General features: G+C 44.1%; 1 protein-coding gene and 2 pseudogenes across 1 annotated transcript; 2 read left to right on the top strand and 1 right to left on the bottom strand.

Annotated features, from left to right (window-relative positions):
- Window positions 1-1,219: 1,219 nt before the first annotated feature.
- On the bottom strand, window positions 1,220-2,236 carry LOC123166382 (uncharacterized; annotated as a pseudogene).
- A 7,251-nt stretch (window positions 2,237-9,487) lies between these two features.
- On the top strand, window positions 9,488-12,492 carry LOC123166378 (putative disease resistance protein RGA3; annotated as a pseudogene).
- A 7,514-nt stretch (window positions 12,493-20,006) lies between these two features.
- Window positions 20,007-21,620, top strand: LOC542941 (uncharacterized). The gene is made up of 4 exons (XM_044584995.1): window positions 20,007-20,419; window positions 20,581-20,779; window positions 20,864-21,082; window positions 21,186-21,620. The coding sequence occupies exons 1-4, from the start codon at window positions 20,061-20,063 to the stop codon at window positions 21,444-21,446; spliced, it is 1,038 nt and encodes a 345-aa protein (XP_044440930.1). The 5' UTR covers window positions 20,007-20,060; the 3' UTR covers window positions 21,447-21,620.
- Window positions 21,621-21,797: the final 177 nt, after the last annotated feature.

Raw genomic sequence — 21,797 nt, 5'->3', positions numbered from 1 at the left:
TCCAAAACGCCCCTCCCCAGTTTGATAGGGTAGGGTACATTGTAGTGTATCATATACTGTAACAGCTACAGTATGTTTTGTTTCAAAATAGCAGCAAGGATGCCCAGGCATCGTTATTTCAGAAGAACCCCTGACTTGTAGAGCTAACTGGAAAAATAAACAGAGATAAACGAGCTAACTGCAGGAGGATACAGTTAGCTGTCCAGCAAAAACAGAGATAATCCCCCTGCAGCATCTGCCACTGGATGAACATTCATATGCTGACATTCTGTTTTCGTTTTTACTGAAACCTCTGCTCGACCAAAAAGCGGTCCAGCAAAAACAAAGTAGTACTAGCTGACAGCAAACCGTTGGGGTTTTAGGAAAGAAGATCTGTTTGTGGAGTTTCCGGCACTCTGTCTTTTCTTTTTTGCGGGTAGAGAGAGCAACCGAGTCTTGTTGCTCTGTTTTTCCTCTGTTGTCCATTCCATCTAGCAGCTGCTGCGCGCGTTGGATCAACCAAAACACACTTTACTATTTTTCTAAATAAATCCGGCCAAAAAATGGAAGTGCTAACATACTGTTGAGGGTAATTTGTTTCAGTGTAATACTAATATAAACAATACACTTATATAGTATTGTTTATATGCAGCCATATGCAAAGCTTCACTGAAGAACAACTGAAGTGCATATGCGAACGTCAGTTGACGAAACAGAGCATATATATGCAGCAGCTAGCGGTTCGCACACTTTACATGCAAATTGTGTCATGTGTAACTGTCAGTACACAGTGACAAGATGAAGTGCTGTCAGTAGGACTGCTGTTTACAATTAGTAAGGTCTTGCAGCGTATAAATCATATCCGTTCAAGCCAATAACTGTAACTGGGAACACCCCATTGCTTCTCCTCTCACCTGACATGAATATGTTGAGAATAGTAATAACACAACCAATATGCAGAAGGGCAGCATGTCACATTATAAGCCACAAGGTAATATATCTACTTGAATTCTGTGGCCGTATGCATTGATCTGATGCAGAGGCCGGGGAGTCCCCCCTTTTCCAAAAAAAAAAAATCTACTTGAATTCTTCATTCAGTTGATACCTAGACAGAATCGTAAGGCAGGTGGAGAAATAATCAATTCATAACTAAAGTTGCATTTTCACTAACTTGCACAAACTCTTTCAAAATGAGGTCAGAAAAGTTCGGAAGCACGAACTTGGTTTGAAGGTAAAAAAGCTATTGCCCATCTGCATCTGCTAATGACTCTGAGAACAGAGGAAAATAGGGTAGAAGCTATTGTGTGTTGCTCTTCTCAAGATTAAGGATATATCGAACTTTCTGATGTCGCATATCATATGCTACCAAGGTATCACCTAAACATGACATGAGGAAAATGGTGTCGCAATCTGGATGAATCTCAGCCGCCATGTACACCTTCCCAGTCATGCTCATAAGCTTATTGAAGCTGGCAGTATGCTTCAGGACCAATTCTTTACTATCGCAATCCTGAAGGAACCAGAGCTCTAACCCAGAGATTTGGTTGTTATCATCGAAGAAAGCTACAGTGTAGTGTAAGCGCCCCTGCGACGAGCCAATCGTAGCAAATCTTCGGCCGTATGGCAGACTGCTGGTCTTCCACACTTTGCCCTCCATGTCCACCCCCAGCAACAGATGATGACCGTCATTGCGTTTAAGGCTGCCCATGAGGTAGAGCATGCCGCCAACAAGGATGCATCTACTCCGAAAGAATAGCATGACTTTCTCAGCCATCTCATTACCCCTATGACTCCAGGCTCCTGTCCGCGACGAGTAAATGTTCACTCATGTGATGTACTTTTCCTGAAAGGTCTGCTCAAAGTGAAGAACGTGGAAGTCGGAAGATACGGCCGGATCGAAAGCCAAGCCTGTGGTACGGCTACTTCTGTCGGCCACAGGCAGCGGGGGCAGCTCCACCCACCTCCGGGTGACGGGATTGCACACAACGAAACGGAAATCATCCTCTTTCATCAAAGGGTTCACGTTGTTGTTTTTCTTGTAGCGGCGGTAGAGAAGGAGGCCATTGCAGGCGTTCACCTGGATGATTCCCTCGTCCTTGTCATGGTCGTGCAGGCAAGGGAGGGAGGGGTCGAACGGGGCTGTTGCGCCGTCACTGGAGACGCTGGCGAAGTGGTGGACGCGCCCGTTGTCGCTGACTGTCATGTAGAGGAAGCCAGGGAGGATCTGGGGCAGCTTGTTGCGGTTGGCGGGGTCGGGAGAAGGATGTCAGCGAATAAGTGTACCCATTTGGAGAAGGATGTCTTATGGGCACACCTGGATCATATCACCAGCCCTAGTGTCTAAGGGCTCCCGAGTCTTGTGCCCTGATGCGCCCGAGTAGACACTCGTAGGGGATAAGAACATGAGCGCTACTTCGGGTATTTTGTGGTTATGGGAGATATGTTCCTTGTAATCGTCGTTTTTTTTTTTTTTGATAAAGGGCACTTTTATTATCTTAAAATGTAGCATCAAAGGGATACAAAGTATTAAGAGTATCACCCGGCCTCTGCATAATTAGGATGCACATAGCCAAAACTAATAGTCTGATAAACAAAAAGATAAATGACCGACAATTCGACATCAGTAGAGTCCATAGACCGACACTATGCCTATGTCGAAAGAGATGGTGGACCAATCCGGAGATTATGCTGCCACCCATGTTGGGAAAAAATCTCCGTAGCCACCTGCTCCAACAGCGTACACACCGCCTTGAACAACGGTTGGTACTCCGCTCGTTGTAGCGTACACCACGTACGAAGCAAGTGCGTACAACGGAAAATAACCTGCAAAGGAGAAACATTTTTGTCATTAAAAACAACATCATTTCTACATAGCCAAAGCGACCATACTAAGGCATATGCTCCAACCCTTATTAGCGTTTTGTACCTATTTGAAATACCGTCCAACCAATAACCAAAAATATTGGCAAAATTTGTGGACGGATACAAATTTGACGCTATTTGGATGGCCGACCACGTAGAACGCGCAAACTTACATTGAAAAAAGAGGTGTTTAATTGTCTCATCATGAGTATAAAAACAACACTTCTTACTTCCGGACCAGTTGCGTCGTGCGAGGTTGTCTTTTGTTAGCACAACTCCCCTACGGAGATACCACATGAATATTTTAACTTTAAGTGGTACCTTCGCTTTCTAATTTTTTTTGTTATTATTCATCGGTACCTCAGAATGCGTGCGTGCACGACACATAGAGTCTACTGTGAAAGACCCCGATGTAGTAAGGTTCCAACCAAACACATCACGACCTTGTGTCTGGTTAATCGAATCCAGACGGGACAACAGATTATTCCATAACATTAGTCGGGTGCCAATCAAATCCCGCCTGAACGAAATATTTGGCGGGGATGAGCTGAGCACTTGCGCAATAGTATTATTCTTATCGCGTGCAATATTGTATAAGGTCGGGTATTGTTCTCGGAGACTAGCATTGCCTAGCCAGATGTCTTCCCAAAAACGAATCTCCGACCCATCCTTTATGGCAAAAGACCCAAGCGAAAGAGATGTTTCTTTGTCGCCATTAGGCCAGGCCAAAAGTGTGAGTCTCCAGGTTTCCAATATACCTGAGACACTAACTTTTGGCCTAGATACTTGTTGTGCAGCATGGTTTGCCAAACACCATCCCCAGTAAGAAGCTTGAACAACCATTTACTAAGCAAGGCCTCATTCTTGACCTGTAGGTCATGAATACCGATGCCACCCTGGTCTTTCCGCCTACAAACCATGCTCCATTTTGCCAGCCTATATTTTTTCTTTTCACCATCTCCTTGCCAAAAGAACCTGGACCTAAAATAGTCCAGTCTTTGCAAGACCCCTTTTGGGAGCTGGAAGAACGAAAGCATATAGAGAACCATATTTGTGAGGACAGAGTTTATTAAAACCAGTCGTCCTCCAACTGAGAGCAACTTGCCTTTCCAGCTGCTCAAGCGTTTCTCTAGTCGCTCCTCTACATGCTTCCACTCCGCAATGGTGAGACGCCGATAATGAATTGGTATTCCCAAATATTTAATTGGGAACTGTCCATGTGCACAACCAAAAAGGTCAGCATAATCGGCCGCCGCCTCAACGGCTTATCCAAAGCAGAAGACTTCACTTTTACGGAAGTTAATCTTAAGACCCGACATTTGCTCAAACGCTGACAACAAAAGTTTCAGGTTTCTAGCTTTTTCCAGGTCATGTTCCGTAAAGAGAATTGTGTCATCGGCATATTGCAGAATAGAGAGACCACCATCCATTAGATGTGGCACTACTCCTGTAATCTATCCGTCCTGCTTGGCACGCTCAATCAGAATAGCCAACATGTTAGCCACAATGTTAAATAACATTGGAGACATGGCGTCACCCTGCCGTAGTCCTTTTTTGTCTGAAAGTAATATTGTGTCCTAATCATATTGTGTCCCTCGAAGATAGTGCCTTTATGTGCAACAACTATCCTTGGATCGACTTGTCACTGGTGCACAACAAACTGATAATCAAAGTTTACATCCATCGGCTTCACCTTCATCGACGACTCTAGCAATGCCATCCCCGATCGGGTTGGCAGCGATTCCCATGATGGTCATATCACTAACCGCTTCAACGACTTCATCCTCTAAGCACTCGGCGGCCTTGAACACAATCAACGGCCTCCTGGCCACAGGTTACGACCCCGACTACCCCGCGTATTACACTGGGGTCTGCTACGGATCACTTACCACCTACGTCGACTATGCCGCATGGGTGAATGCGACGTACCACTTGCCGGGTTTCACATGCAGGGTGCGGGGTACTGCACAGGATGCTACTACGCTTCGTCCACCATGACGATGGCGGGATCGTACTCAGGAGGCTTCAACGACTATGCGATTTCAACGAGAGGTTCCACGAGAAGCACATGTGCCTCTCGCAGAAGTAAAACTATGCCTTCACGAGAAGTAAATGCGTGTCTCTTACGGAAGAAAAAAAGGAACACATTTTTTTCCCTTTTCTCTTAGAGGCACGATTGTGCTTCTCACGGAAGCAAATCTGTGCCTCGCAAAAGAAAAAATACAGGTTTTTTTGTCACTAAAACAATATTTTTCTACATAGCCAAAGCAAGCATAATTAGTCTGCTAAATCTATTTGGTATTCCGTCAAACCAGACCACATATATCGATGACATTTGTAGCCAGATACAAATTGAACGCTATTTTGGATGACTGGCCACATAGAATACGCAAACTTACAATGGAAGAAGGGGTGTTTAGTTGTCTCGTTGTGATTACAAAAGCTACACTCATTGTTTCCTTGACTATTGCGATTGTCTTGTTCGTCTTAGTTAGCACAATTCCTCTCCATAGGTACCATATGAAGATCTTAACATTTAGTGGTATCTTTGATTTCTACAATTATTTATAACTGTGCACTAGAATCTCTGAGTGCGTTGGCGGTCAGAAATACCGTCAGATCCCTCGGTAGGGGTTCAAACGTAGCTGAAAGTCTCGGATCGGAGGTCGCACAAAGGTTTTACCCAGGTTCAGGCCTCCGTAAAGTTATACCCTACATCCTTCTTGCTTTGATTATGCATGGTGGAGGGATACCTCGTGCGAAGAGTTACAATGGTGTTTGATGTTGCCACCGAGAGTTGTTGTTTGAGATTAACCCCTATGAAGGCCCCTAGGTCTCCCCTTATATAGACGGTGGATGCCTAGGGTTTACAAGGAGGGTAGATGTGATCTCTCCTGCCGCTGCCCTTGTCTTGGAGGGAAATAAGATCTCTGGCGCCCTCTTAGGGTTTCCTCTCCCCTGGGCTTTGTGGGCCCCCGATCGGACACCGAACCCTGGCTCCTTTAGGTTAGCCACCCCGGTGCAGGACATCGTTAGTAGCCCCAAGTGCGGTGGAGGTCGCGGGATAGGTCTTCCGAGACCTTTGGCGGGCTCCCGTCTTCTTCTTTCTCTCCTTCCCAGTTCTTCCTTCAGGGAGCCCAGACGGTTGGGGCCTCTATAATTACATAATTAGGCTCTTAAAGCCTCAGGACCAATCCAACGAGTTGGTCGGTCGGTCGATTGGGGCAGCATGAGCCAGGACAACAACATTCATCTTGTTTAAAACACCAATCCAACGGTTCATAACTTGAGCACATTTTGTATGACTTGTTTAATTCACGCGAAATTTACTTCTAAAATTAAAGAGACTACCTTCATGAGGTTGTATGACTTGTGCATTTCACGTGAGCTTATTCTACCTTGATGAGAGGTGGGAGAAAGTTGTTATTCACCGGCACATCAAAGCAAGCAATGTGGTTCTCGATACTGAAATGAAAGGATGCCTTTCTTGATGGAACCTGAGGCACTTACTGTCAGGAGAGGAGCACGGCCAAATTAAACTTCACGGAAGAAAGGTATGTAGTACTTTGAAGAAGCACGGCTCAGTTAAGTTGAGTTAGCGCATGGCCCAGATCCAACAAGTGTAGGTGTAGCTTTGAAGAGTGTGTACTGAACCCAAGTGTGGTGTTGGTTTCTGTGGCTAGACATGAAAAGAGAAGATCGCTAGTTAAGTGGAAAATAACAAGGACATTTGTTGCCATGGAAAAACAGTGCATACAGTAATGTGTGCACCTCATTTTGATTCATCCTTTATGATGTACTCCCTCCGGTCCTCAATAGTCTGCGTACCAATTTTTTCCTTAATAGTCTGCGTATTAAGCCATCGCAGCTAGTCTTTCCATCCATGCCACTGCCCTTTCCATCCCATCCCATCCCTTAATTAGCGCCCGTTAGTAACCAATTGGCATGCAGGGGCATGCGCTACGAGGAGTCAAAGGAGGACAGTCAATCAAAGCGTCTGCAGTTATTTTTCAGCAGATCACACTGTTGTGGGGGTAAAATTGTCCAGTTTTTTGCATGGCTGCCTCTCCTTGGTATCCGGGTTTTGTGTTATGCGCAAGGTAAAAAAGACCGGAGGGAGTACCACACCTATTATTTTCCTTTGCTCTGTTCAAGATAGAGGTCAGCCATGTTTAGGGTTTTTCATGATTTTGACCGCCGCGTTGTTAAATCTCACGATTATGACCTCTTTTCTGGCCTAAGAACAACTTCCAGCATGCATTTTTCTCGCAATGCAGTGGGCTACATATACTCCATGAAACCACCAAATATTTCATTTAATGCTTTTTTTATATTTTTGCTTTTTTCCTAGTATTTTCTTTTCTTTTGAGAATCTACTGCTTTTCCTAGTAATCATGAGTTCGTGACCCACTGGAGTCCGGGACCTCCTATTAAGTAAGCTCCTTCAGCGCCTGCAAATTGAGCTAGCGCTCGCGCGCACACTTAGCGGACCGCGGCCCAGCAGAGTTCGGTCGCTCGCTCGGCCGCTCTCTTCGCAGGATCGGTTGCTCGCTAGCAGCCAAGTTTTTCTTGTTCTATTTTTTCTGTTGTTGATCCAGTAGAAACAACCTGTTACAGATTTAAAGAAATAGTTCATCCATTCAAAAAAAATCGTCAATTCTAACACAATCAACTATTCTGTAAAAAGTTCATCAATTTAAAAAAAGTTCATCCGATTTGAGAAAAGTTCCTCGATTCTGAAAAGATGTCATCAATTTGGAAAAAAGTTTATTGATTTTCAAAAAAGTTTATCAATTTGAAAAGAAGTTCATCGATTTTAAAAAAAAGTTCACGAATTCGAAGAAAAAGTTCACACATTTAACAAAAAGAAAAAGACCCGAACAAAAACCATTCCAAGAAAAAAGAAAAAGTTCCGCAACCAAAAAGTGGATAAAAAGGAAAAATATGCGATCAGTCGAGATGGCCTAGTGGTTAGTTCGCTATCCTCTAAACAGAGAGATCTTTGGTTTGAACCTGGAAGTCGCACCATTTTTTAGAAGTGTTTAACGAAAAAGGAGAAAAGGTTAGACAGGGCCGGGCCAGCTCCCAGGAGGAGCGTCCGTTTGCCAAATTCCCTATAACGGCGCCGGAAGCGTCAAATAGGATCTGCCATGGAGTCCTTCCTTTTTTTTAGTGGGCACTAGGGTCCTCCTATTCAGGCCTTTTAGGAACAAATAGCCGAGCAAATGTCTAAGTATTCTATATGGGCTGTCAATTGCACAGCCCAATAAATTCATTTTATATATTTAAAAAAAATTATTTGACATATTTTAAAAATATTATGAAAATTCATATATTGCGAAGAATGGAAAATGCCCATTTATCTCAATATAATACCCATACATATATATGCAATGAAAGTTTCATCCTCGCTCTTTAAAATGCTTATGTGTACAAAGAAAATATTCATCTATTGTTTTTGAAGGATCATATATTTGAAAAAGTTGTTCGTTCATGTCTGGATACATGTTCAGATACCTAAAAACAATGTTCAAGAATTTTTGTAGAAAATAAAAGAAGATTGCAAGAATTAAAAAGCATAAGTAAAATAAGTAAAAAAAATAGGAAATAAAATTCCAGAAAATGGACAACAGAAAAAAATGATGAAAACGAAATAAAAAAATGTGAAATATCCAGCAAATATATCTGTAGGTTTTGAAATTAAATTAATGGAGGAAACATTAATCTGTTTAACACTAGATACCCTGAAATGCAACATGTAGAATTTTGAAAACACTAGAATTCTTTCTGAATTTTTAACAATTTGTGGAAGGTAAATATTTGAACTTTTAAAAATGGTGATAAAACAAAATTGTGGAATCTATGAAATAAATAATTTTTTTGAATAATCCATAAAAGATCATTTCAATACTTATTTTGGATGAATGGGAATCTGCCCTAATTGTTTGACCTCTTGTCCTCTGATTGGTGGCAAGGGACCAGGGAATTCAACGATACAAAACTGAACGTACATCCATAGATACTGTACTTCTGAAAACTAATTCAAACTTGAATGTCTGTATATCATATTTCGACCAATACAACAACGACGACCACGCTTATTCTGAGTGTTATGAAGTGTTGATCATATTTCCATGTGACAAATGCACAGGCACAAAACTGTTTTGTCTTCTGAAGATGATCTGTGGAGGTTCAAGATTAAGATCTGTGGAGACATTGGGCGCCAAGACGACGCTCGGTCATTGTATGACAAACCAGCTTAGTACTTCCTCCTTAAACTAATATAAGAGCGTTTAGAATACTAAAGTAGTGATCTAAATGCTCTTATATTTGTTTACGGAGGGGAGTAGAAAATAATGTAAACCCGACCGTATTTGTATGGATTCCATCGACCGCGCGGAGGAAACAATGGAAAAAAGCGCGCCTTCCGCGTTGGTATGCAAGCTAGCCTCGTAGTGAACGCCGTAGCATGCTTCCTTGCAGCTGGACGTACAAACTTATGTACGCGGAGTCTAATTCAAATTCGTCATGAACGACCCTCGAGCTTATAATTCCTTAAGAACTAACCTCCACACCGGGAGAGTCGCCTTCAGATCACCGCACCGGACCACCCACTGATTGATTTGAGCCACTCACCGGCAACGACATGGTTCCTTTCCTGGCGCCGTTGCTGGGCAGCGTGGCGGCCAAGGTCGGTGACGCGCTGGTGGGCGAGCTGCTGCGGGCGTGGGGGCTGGACAAGGCCCGCCGGAAGTTGGAGCGCCACCTCGCTGCCGTCCAGTGCATCATGCTGGACGCCGAGGCCAAGAGCCGCACCAACCTGCCGTCCACCGGTGGAGGTGGACGACAGACCTCAAGACTGCCGCCTACCAAGCCGACGACATCCTTGATGCCTTTCGATATGAGGCTTTGCGGCGTCGTGCCGCTCATATCCGCCACTCCACCACGCGTAAGGTTGGTCCTCATCCTACCTTCCTCCCACTCCGACGGTATTTTGAGCTCAATCTCAACATAGAAGCCTTTTAATCTCAGTTTTATTGGTTTTCATATCAGGCGCTGAGCTACTTCACCGTCAATAGTCCGGTTGTTTTCCGTCTATCCATGAGCAGGAAGATGAAGGATGCCCTTGAGATGATAGATGAGCTGGTTGTCGAGATGAACAATTTTCACTTCCTACAACTTACCGAGACACCAACTGTTGATCATCCACAAACACACTCTCATGTTGATGCATCAGATATAGTCGGCAGACAAGATGAGAAGGAACAAGTGGTGAAGATATTGCTCGACCACGCCGACAACAACGATAAGAATAACAATGTCATGGTGCTTCCCATAGTTGGTATGGGGGGAATTGGTAAGACTACACTTGCCCAACTTGTGCACAATGATCCGAGGGTGATGCATCATTTTGAGTTGGTCATATGGGTCTGTGTCTCTAACAAGTTTGTTATCGAAGAAATTATTCGATCTATAATACAAGTGGTCACAATGAACAAGTGTGAATTGACTGAGATGGAAGCACTGCGGAAGAAACTTCGTGAACTGTTGGGAAAGAAAAGGTACCTCCTACTGCTGGATGATGTTTGGAATGAAGATAGACAAAAATGGGATGATATGAGATCTCTGTTATGCTCACATGCTGTCTCAAGCAGTGCTATAATTGTTACAAGCCGCAGCGATCAAGTTGCTTCTATCATGGGTACACACCCTCCACATCAAATATCACTTTTAAATGAGGATCAGTCGTGGGAGCTTTTCAACAGAAATGCATTTGGAAGGGGAGTAGAGAAGCAAGAGAAACTGATTTCAATGGCCAAGAGTATTGTCCACAAGTGTAAGGGATTGCCTCTTGCCATCAAGACTATAGCAGCTTTACTTTGTTCCAAGAATCACAGTCATTGGTTTTCTATTGTTGATAGTGATGTATGGAAGAGTGACATCCTCGCTACTGGGATTGCACCTGCACTACACCTGAGCTATGATCACTTGTCAGCAGAAGAAAAAATATGCTTTGCATTATGTGCTATTTTCCCCAAGGATAGCATGATGGATAAAGACATGTTAATCCAGCTATGGATGGCAAACGACTTCATTGCATCAGAAACAAGAGGCCAACAAATTTTCGATGTGCTAGTTTGGAGATGTTTCCTCCAAGATGTTGAGATTCAAAAGAATAGGATCTTAATGATTGGAGACGAGTTCGTCCACCAACCAACTACTTGCAAGATGCATGATCTTATGCATGATCTTGCTGACTCTGTAAGCGGAAATGATTGCTCCATTCTGCAAGAATCTTCATCAAGTCAAGAAAGTCTACAAGGATCCACATATGCCAGTTCATTAGAGCATCAGGTTCGATATTTGTCACTTGATCATGTCAGCAATGATACAAATGCAGCCATGAAGGAAATGCTAGCTCCCCGACCCCGCACGATATTAGTCCACCCGGACTGGAAAGAATTTGGAATGGACTATGGGACTCCGCTGAGTATGGCCAAGTCAAAATTCATGTCCTTGCGAGCATTGAGGACACGCTCAATTGAGACACGTATGGCAAGCATGAAGCATCTTCGCTATCTAGAGTGTTGTGATTCTGATATATCTGCATTGCCTGAAGCGATTACCATGTTGTATAGCCTGCAAACATTGAAGCTCATTTGTTGTGACAAACTTAAGAAATTACCAGAAGGCATGAGCTATATGCTCAGTCTTCGGCACCTCTTCCTCATTGGGTGTTTTGATTTGGAGTGCATGCCACAAGGTATTGGTAGGCTGAATTCTCTGCAGACATTGACGAGTTATGTCATTGATAGTGATGACGGCCGTGGAATTGATCAACTGAAAGATATGAATCTAGGTGGTGGTCTTTCTTTGACAGAGCTGAGAAAAGTGCATAGTGCAGAAAATGCTAAACAAGGCAATACATTCGCCAAGCATAATTTGAAAAGATTGGCACTCGATTGGTATGGAGGTGTTAGAAGAAGCTATGGAGATGAAGTAGACACTAATGTAGAAGGAATATTAGAGGCCCTTTGTCCTCACAAAAGTCTTGAAGCTTTACTGTTACGTAATTATAACGGTGCCAAATTCTCATCATGGATGCACAACTCTACACTGCTGGAACATCTCAGTGAACTTTGTCTGAGTCAGTGCAGGAACTGCAAGGATCTTCCACCATTGTGGCAGCTTCCCTCTCTCGTGTACTTGCATTTGTTTGGTTTGGATAGATTGACAAGTATATGCATCGGTAATTATGATACAAACAACGGGGAGTCATGTATTTCTCCACCACCCTTCTTTCCTAAATTGGAAACCTTGAAAGTTTTCTACATGCCTGAGCTAGAGAGATGGTACCAGGAGGTGGCAGGACAAGTAGCGGTTGCATCATTCCCTCGGCTCAAGACGCTATGGATTGTTGGATGCCCAAGGTTAGAGACACTACCGGTGGCTGTGTCATTTCCTCAGCTCAAGGAGCTATGGATTGTTGAATGCCCAAGGTTAGAGACACTACCGGAGGAACTCCTGCAACAGCTTCCAGCCCTCGAGGAACTATATATCAGGGACTGCCCTGCCTTGGAGGTGGCCTTCACAATTGGAGGCGCTTACTGGGATTTGGTTGAAGCAATTCCGAAGAGACAAGTTGATTGATCCCGTGCACTAAATGCTTAGGCTGTGCTTGTTTATGCCGGCCTCATCCTCATGGGAGGCCATTGTTTATTTGTTCCAGAGTTGATGTATTTTTGAGTAATAACCTAGCTAGGTACAGTCGATGTGAAAACTGAAAAGCACTACTACTTGTTCCGGGTCAAGTCTGTTTGTTGTTGTTGTTGTTGTCGTCGTAAAACAAGAGGTGTTGCCGAATTAAATGTTGTGCTCCTCTGCTGCTTAATTAAATATAAATATAATTAGGTGCACCAGATGACAGCTACTCCCTCCGTCCCATAGTATAAGATCATTTTTTTTACATTAGTGCAGTGTCAAAAACGTTCTTATATTTCTCTTGGACGCCCCTCCATTTTCCCTCCCAAGAAGCATAAATACCTATCAGCAAACAGATGACAGCCTCAACTCGGAACGTGTACTTTCTCGGTTTCTATCTGTTTTGTGAATCACTTTGGGAGTATTGCAGTTTGCACGATGCCGGATCTCCGTCTCAATTACTGAACCAACCATGATTCTGTGTGTCAACATGGAAAAATGCACGCTGTAGGAGCAGGCACTAATTAGTGACACATACACATAACTGATACCTGTATTGTAATGATTCAAGCCAGAAGCGGCTCACATTGCTAGCTCTGACAAACACATTAGCAAGCTCCCATTGCTGTTGCTCCTATTGAAGATGACTAGCTAGCTGTTGGAAGGCCTCCCTAACAACTGCGGCAAATAATTCAGTATGAGACAAGAACAAAAAAAATACAGAAAGCAAGTGTACAAACGGTGTAATAAACAGTTAATGGGTCTGTTAGTAACTGGACATGAAAAGAGAGGAGTCGGCGTGTGTTGATGGTTCAGTACTGAGTGAAAAAGATAACGTGAGCATTGAATTTGTTGGCTGGCTGGAGCACAACTGCTCTGTTTTTCCTCTCTTCTCACCTGTGTCTGTGTGTGCTGTAGGCGAGCGCGAAATGCACCTCACAGTAAGCGATCGAGTTATGCTGGGACGCTTTATATATATAAAACTATCTGTTTTTATACTCTGCTGTCCAGATCAGTGGAAGGTGTCCTGGTGGGCATGATTAAATATTTGACAGACTGCTCTGCTGTACAACTAATTAGTGAAGCTGGGACGATATGAACCATATATCAGTACTGAAGAAGGTATAATTTTCTTTTCGCGGGACCGAAGAATGTATATATACTCCCTCCGTTCCTAAATAGTATAAGTCTTTGGAAAGATTTCACTATGGACCACATACGGACAGTGACGGAGCTGGGGGAATTCCCAGAAATACCAAAGATTTTTGCGGAAAAAAAATTTACTAGCTGTATTATATGATATAAAGGCTTGGCCCACGAGACCAAATGCCCCACGGCAGCCACGTCTGGTTAGGCGCGCGAGCATCCAATCTCCCTCCCTCGATTCCCAAATCGGTCCATCCCCTTTCCCAAACTGCAAAACCTAGCGCTCTCCTGCCTCTCCGTCGATCCACTTTGTAGGTCCGGCTCCGGGGGCCGGCCATCTCCTGCTCCGGCGACCGGGCCCTCCCCTCCATACTCCTGCCAGCCATCTCCCTCCCCTGCCCTCCGCGGCGGCTCTGCCGGCCATCTCTCTCCTAAATACTAGTATAAGCGCCCTCCGACCATCGTCCTCGGGGCTCCCCGGCTCCCCGGCGTGGCAGCAGCGCCGTCCAGCAGCAGCAGTCCACTGTTTATGTGATTGCGATGTAGATGAAGAAAAAGGATGTTAGCGTATTTGAAATGTGGGACAAATCTTCGAAGGCAAGAAAAATAACTTCTACATCCACACCAACTCGTATTTCCGTTGAGGTTGAGAGCGATCTGCAGCTAGCACTAGTGCAAACACATGATGAAGCTCGGCAACCGGAGAGGGGGAGAGGCTCCCGGACCCCAATTGTAGAAGATGATGAAGCGGTTGATGAAGATGATGGAGCGGTTGATGAAGATGATGAATCAATGCCCCAATTTGAAGCAGATTTGGAAGCTCTGGAACGTGATCCCGGCAAGCAACTTCCCATATCTTCATATCATGCCAATGACTAGGATAGAGTTAGAAGGAGATACATTGACTTGGGTGCTTGTCAACCAAAGGATAGAGTTAGAGTTTGAGATCAGAGATTTTAGTGGACATCTCCGTCGCTTTTGCCCTACTTGGTTTAAGGATCACAAGTGGGTATTGAATCAAGAAATGGGTATTGGAAGGCCATGTGACACTCGTTGGGGCTCTCACTACAAGACTGTCAACCATTTTATCTCTATGTATCCTGCAATAAGGCGTGTTCTCATCAAGATTGCAAAAGAGTATAACGGCACAGAGGCAGTAGCAGCAATGACTATGTTGACATCATTTCAGACATTTGAATTTGTTTTCATGGCACACTTGATGCAAGAAATATTTGAATACACCGATGACTTGAGTAGAGCTTTGCAAAAGAAAGATCAAGATATTGTTAATGCTATGGAGATTGTTGATCTCACAAAGCTACACTTGCAGAATGATTTTCTTCAGAATGTCATTTCTTTTTGTGTAAAGCACAAGATCAAAGTTGTTGACATGGAGGCTCCTTACTATCCTGCTGGGAGACCAAAAAGAGGGTTCTTTAATGGTGCAAGGAATTACCAACGCTTCATGGTTGAAATGTTTGTGGGTGTAATTGATAGGCAACTTCAAGAGCTTGATGCAAGATTTGATGAGGTAAACACTGAACTACTTACTTGCATGGCAGCATTCAGTCCACGTGATTCCTTTGCTGCTTATGATAAAGAAAACACTGGTAGAAAATGGGCCTTTAGTCCCGGTTCGCAAAGGCCTTTAGTCCCGGCTGTGCAACCGGGACTAAATATGCGCGACTAAAGACCCCCCCTCCTTTAGTCGCGCCTCTTACGAACCGCGACTAAAGGCTTTAGTCCCGGTTCTCGTGGTTAACCGGGACTAAAGGCCCGTCCACGTGGGCGCCAGGGGTCCGTCGGGGCGGAGGACCTTTAGTCCCGGTTCTCGTGGCTAACCGGGACTAAAGGCCTCCTCCGCAGGTTTAGGGTTTTAGCCCCCCTAAACCTGGTTTCTTTGCGAATTTTTTTTTTATTTTCAAATTTCTGAATTATTTTAACCTCTAACCTCTAATCACCACCCCTCATCACTGCTCAATTTATCCTCTAATCTCTAATCACCCCTCATCATTCCAAATCATCTAACTTCCCGGACGGTCACCCATCCTCTCACTACTCCAGCCTGAGCACGCTTAACTTCCGAGTTATATTCTCTCTCGTTTCCAAGTCTGCACTTGTTGTTTTCCTGACAATAGTAGGATGTCAATTCTATTAACCCTCAGGAATTTAGCTTGAGCACGAAGTGACACATTTCACTGTTTGAGTTTGAAACTATTGTTTTCAAAAACAATAATTATTTAGTAACACTAATATTTCTGGAATAATTAGTTTGACCATTGTTTGACCACTGTTTGACCACAGTTTGACCAGATTTGACCAAAATTTAAAAAAACTGAAATAATTATTTAGTAACACGAATATTCTAGAATAATTAGTTTGACCATTGTTTGACCACAGTTTGACCACAATTTGAAATTTTTTGAATTTTTTTGCCTCTCCAGATCTTAAAAGCCCCGTATCTTTTTTTCTGTTAGGTTTTTGAGGATTTTGAAAATGTTTAAGGCGATCCACGGGGCGGGGGGGGGGGGGGGGTGGGGTAGAGTTTGAAAATGAGGCCTCAAATCCCATTAGTCGCGGTTGGCCAGACCAACCGGGACTAAAGGTCTAACCTTTAGTCCCGGTTGGTCTGGCCAACCGCGACTAATGGCCCGCCAACCAGGACTAGAGGTCTAACCTTTAGTCCCGGTTGGTCTGGCCAACCGCGACTAATGGCCCGCCAACCGGGACTAAAGGTCTAACCTTTAGTCCCGGTTGGTCTGGCCAACCGCGACTAAAGGCCTTCGGGCCAGCCTGAGGACCTTTAGTCCCGGTTGGCCAGGCCAACCGGGACTAAAGCCCCTCCCGTCCGCTAGCTATCGACCGAGCGCGCTGGGCCCAGATAGTTGGTCGCGGGTCTCCTCCCGAACCGCGACTAAAGATCCCTTTGGTCGCAGTTCGATTATTTTGGGGACTAATGGGGGCGTATGGAAGCCTCTTTTTCTACTAGTGGAAGTTGGTTAGGCTTGCTAGAAAGTTTTATGCTAAGGATTTCACAAATGATGAATTGTCAAGACTTCCATGGCAATTAAGCATGTACATTTCTCATGTGCGTATGGATAAAAGGTTTAGCAATTTGAAGAATCTATGTGAGCTTTCAGTTTTGATGGTTGAGACAAGAAAGAATGAACAATATTATATTGTTTACAAACATCTTAAGTTGGTGCTTATTCTTCCGGTAGCCACTGCCAGCGTTGAGAGGGTATTTTCCTCAATGAAATACATGAAGAATGCACTAAGAAACAAAATGGGTGATGAATATTTGAACAATTCCTTGGTTACGTTCGTTGAGAGGGAATTCTTCAAGCATGTGAAATATGAGGATGTCATCAATCTCTTCCAAAAAGGGGATTATAAAGTTATATTGTAATTTCCTTTGCTATTTGTAATCTTTCTTAATTGTTAGAGATATTGCCACAATGATATTTTGCTACTATTATCGATGTATGGTCATGGAGTCATTGATGTTGCTATCTTACTGTACATTTATGGTTTTATTATATTGCTTTGGCCAAAAAAAAATACATGAATACCCAGGAGCAAGTTCCTGGCTCCGCCACTGCATACGGAGCAAAATGAGTGAATCTCCACCCTAAAATGCATCTATATTGGTTCATGGTGGAATCTCTACAAAAACTTATATTTAGGCACGGAGGGAGTACTACGTAGTATAGTATGATGCCTGAATACCTCATTTTTTATTCATTCCAATAATAATATCAGTGAGATCAGCTTCGTCGTCCACAGGGGAGTACCTGTCAAGTTGAGAGTATGCAGCAGCCCAACACGGAGTACCTGTCAAGTTGAGAGTATGATGAACTGTTGGATGGGTTCAGAGTAAGATTCATTCAGACAAAGACAAGTATGAACTTTGGGGCAGCAATTTTGGCACAAGTATTCCCCTCTTTCTGAATATTGACGACGTACATGTTTACAGAGCCAAAACTGCTCGAGGAAACCTTGTTGGATTATAAACAGTTGAGTGTGCAGATGTGTTTGGCAGGCAATTTGACAATTTTGACCTCTGGACGAAATCAATTCACAGAATGAACTGCCCGTGAAACTATTTCACGCCGATGATCTTTTTGTGTAGCGCCCGCCACGCAGGCGCCACACCCTACGGTGCAGCTCCTACCTCTGGGGCGTTGCACGCCAATCCACCGTGGCAGCCCCTGGGCCCGCACCCAGCAGTGCAGCGCCTCCGAGCTAGGCTACGGGAGAGCGCGGCGGCGGCTACGGGAGAGGTAGCGGCGGCGGCGGCGGCGTTGGGGTTTGGAGTTGGCGGCGCGGCGGCTACGGGTTGCGGAAGTGAGAGGAGATCACGGTAAAACTAATACCATGTCGAAAGGATATGCGGTGCAACTCATTGTATTCCATGGAGACGGTTACAATATATACACAGGATGTATTGCGTGACAAGGAAACTAATCCTACCATATCTCTAGGAGTCAACTATACAAGGCTAGAGAAGATAGGAAATACAAATATGTCACGTTTAACAGGAATGTTGGAGAAGGATTATAGGGTAGTAACAAAAATTGGTGATACTTAATCGGTGGTGCCATTTTGTACCATCAAGTATGGGTAGGGTGTAGAACATGGTCAGCGATTTCAAGTCAGGATATGCTACTGATTAATGTGGAAAATCCTAACCGAGATGGCTGGGGCTTTAGAATTAGAAACCAAGAGGGCCAACCGGTAGGAGCTGGAGCTGGTCCAGTCAAAAACGTTCTGGATCCTGTCCAAGCCGAAGCTACTGCTTGCCTGCAAAGTCTCCATGCAGCACAGGGATGGGGAATGACAAAGGTACAAGTCCATTCAGACTCGATGATTCTGGTGCAGGCCCTCACATCCAACGAGTTTGACCTCTCTGTTAATGGGTCCTTAATAAAAGAGATTAGACTTTTTGCTAGCTGCAATTTCACCCATGTTCTTTTTGCTACTCCCTTCGTTCGAAATTACTTGTCTCGAAAATGGATTTATCTAGAACTAGTTGCGGACAGGTTAGCGGCGTACGGTGCAAGCCTTTTGCCGCACCAAGCACCTGATCTGGTAGCCAGCGATGTTGCTGAGCTGTTTGGTTAATGGAGGCACTGACTTCCATCTCAAAAAAAAAGTATGGGTAGGGTTGGATGCGGTGGCTCATTTATGTATGGTTTTCACTCATCCGGCCCCAGCCCATTGAACACTTATCGGGGACAGTTTGAGGTGGGTGGGTGGCATCTTAATTAGATGGTCCGCATTCAGAGATATCCATCGCCATTTTACTAAAAAAAATTAATGGTTTCTTTGATTCGCATGATTCTTGAAACGCAAAAATAGAGTGTCATGTCCTCTTGTGTTTTGTAAAATGAAAAAGAAAAATACAGGAATTTAGATGGAAGAGTGTTTGATAGCACATGAAAACAAGGGAATTCTACTAAAATCTTTGACTGGATGATTTTTTTCCTTCAAAATGATGTACAAATTAATCCTATGAAAATAAATCCCAATGATTTCCATCCTCTAAATAAAAGATCAAAGTTCTTAGCTATCCAAATAATCAAAAAGAAAAATCTATGGCCCTGTTTGGATCACAGAGTTAGAGCTAGTTTGGGTTAGTTGGGGGCTCAAATAACCCAAAAGTATCCAAACAGGGAGGGTTAGAGTGGGTTAGTTCCATCTAACCCAACTATCCCGGTGGAGAGATGCTTATTTGGGTTAGAGTGGGTTAAAAAATAACTCTAACATTAACTGGGTTAGAGTATCCAAATAGGGCCTATGGAATTCTGTTGAATCAAAGGAACCCCGAAGGTCGACGAGTATTGGTTATGGTTTTTGATGCAGAGGTGGGTGGGTGATATTCATGCACTTAATTATTAGTTGCTCGATCAGCAATCGGATCTGAGCTTTATCTCGTCTATGTTGTTCACACCGTTTGCGTAGTTGGCACACCGATTAACGATTGAAGCTCTCATAGTGCATATAAATATGCATGCATCGACCACTCAGTGATGTCATGCCTGATGACGTCATCAACACCATATAGTGATGTACGTGCACCAGCATCATTGCCGGTCATAATGTACTACTTCCTCCATTTCATATTAGTTTTCGCTTAAATGGATGTAGGCGAAAACTAATATGAAACAGAGGGAGTACTAGAAACGTACGAGCGTGATTCATGAGTGCACAAAGAAAGCCATGTGCGTACTTAGTCGGTGATTAATTTTGAGAGGCACGTATCAACCACTTGTGTTGAACATCTATAAATAGCCTCTTTCTCATCCATCCATGGTACCAAGTTACAACTACTACACACGCACACACACAATCCTAGCTAATAAGCCACCATGTCGCCTCAGTCTTTCACCTTGGAGACCACCACCACCACGCCTGCTGCCAAGGGGTCAGACCCTTCCTACTTCCAATCCGCTCCAGCTTGCCATGAGATGATCCAGCACAAGGAGCTTCTTCTCCACTTGTACGCCTACCAGAACGTCCAGAAAACCCCAGATGCTAACCAGGCAGTCATAGTTGAGTCGAAGCGCCCCGAGTGTTTCGGAATCCTCGCTGCTAATGACTGGACCGTGTATGATGGTCCTGCCCACAATGCAAACCTTGTCGCGCACGCTCAAGGTTTGCACCTCGGGGCTAGCATGGCCAAAGAGAACTGGTTCATTTGTTTCAACATGGTCTTCGTCAATCAGAGGTTAATTATTATTTTTGTCTAGCTTAAGTATCTCTCTTTGAAATTTTACCGCATTAATTAAGTTTGCACTGGAGCCATAGTACGGTTTTTGCAATTCAAACACCGTAAAGAAAATACTTCATCTTGAAACCGTGTCAACTATGTCTATATACTTGGAATAGGTTTACAGGTTCCAGTTTCAAGGTGATGGGGGACTTTCAGGGCACCGCCCACAACGGTGAATGGGCAATCGTTGGTGGGACCGGAGAGTTTGCATATGCACAAGGTGTCATCGCCTTCAAGAAGACCCAACAATCCGAGAGAAACGCCAGGATGGAGCTTCATGTTCGTGCTATGTGCCTCTCCTTCTTAAGACCTCTGGTGTGTTCCTTGGCCGCGCCTACCCAGCTACTCTAGTCTGTCCAATTCTCTAGCTTGGTTTTAACGACACCCGAGTCCGACCAGCTTTCTCTAGGTGACGGGAGCGCCGTCGCCAAGATCGGCCCTTGGGGTAAAATGAGTGGAGAGTTACTCGACATCCCCTCGACACCGCAGCGTTTAGAGCGCATCACCATCCGCCATGGCGTTGTCATTGATTCACTTGCATTTTCCTTCATTGACAAAGCTGGTGAACCATATAACGTTGGCCCGTGGGGTGGCCGACGTGGGGATAACAAGGACACGGTAGGTTCATTGGTTTAAATGACATCTTTTCATATGTGAGCACTCGTAATGTGATTCCTACATGCAATTCTATTAACTTGGCGATCTCTTTTCTTGCATGCAGATCGAGCTTGCCCCTTCAGAGATCGTTACGGAAGTCTCTGGGACAGTTGGTATCTTTGCAGAAGACAATGTCGAATATAATGCTATAGCATCCCTCACCATTACCACAAACCACCGCCCGTACGGTCCCTTCGGAGAAACACAGAGCACCCCTTTCAGTGTTCCAGTGCAGGACAATAATAACATCGTGGGTTTCTTTGCGTGCGCTGGTAAATACGTGGAGGCTCTCGGGGTTTACGTGCGTTCACCCGTTTCAACCTAGTACGTGCCTGGGTGTTGTGTCACACCCTGTATGTCTTCCATGTTTCTATGTTGTGGCAATAAGGAAGAAGTGTGTTACTATCTATTTGTGGTGTAATGTTATATTTTTGTAAGCTTGTTGGTTTACTTATCAGCACAGTTCTCTTATCAATCAATGCAAAATAATGTTTGTACCTTTGCAGAGAAACTTTATCACGCTTACCATATTGTACTCTATTAGAAAATAAATAGTGATGCATGAATTGTTTTTGATGGAAAAGAAGACTTTCATCAAGAAATACAAAATGAATAGAGTCCAAGGACCACAAAAATTGTGAAGATCATTGATTTATTCGTTTTCACGAGTCTAACA

Source organism: Triticum aestivum, chromosome 7D, assembly GCF_018294505.1.
Source record: "Triticum aestivum cultivar Chinese Spring chromosome 7D, IWGSC CS RefSeq v2.1, whole genome shotgun sequence".
NCBI classification, from domain to species: Eukaryota; Viridiplantae; Streptophyta; class Magnoliopsida; order Poales; family Poaceae; genus Triticum; species Triticum aestivum.
The sequence above is the reverse complement of the archived record's forward strand: the minus strand, read 5'-3'. Positions and strand labels throughout refer to the sequence as shown.

Coding starts and splice junctions, on each gene's coding strand:
- LOC542941 (XM_044584995.1), top strand. CDS start 20,061: ATGTCGCCTCAGTCTTTCACCTTGGAGACCACCACCACCACGCCTGCT. Junction 20,780..20,863: donor TCTCCTTCTTAAGACCTCTG/GTGTGTTCCTTG, acceptor GAGTCCGACCAG/CTTTCTCTAGGTGACGGGAG. Junction 21,083..21,185: donor GTGGGGATAACAAGGACACG/GTAGGTTCATTG, acceptor TCTTGCATGCAG/ATCGAGCTTGCCCCTTCAGA.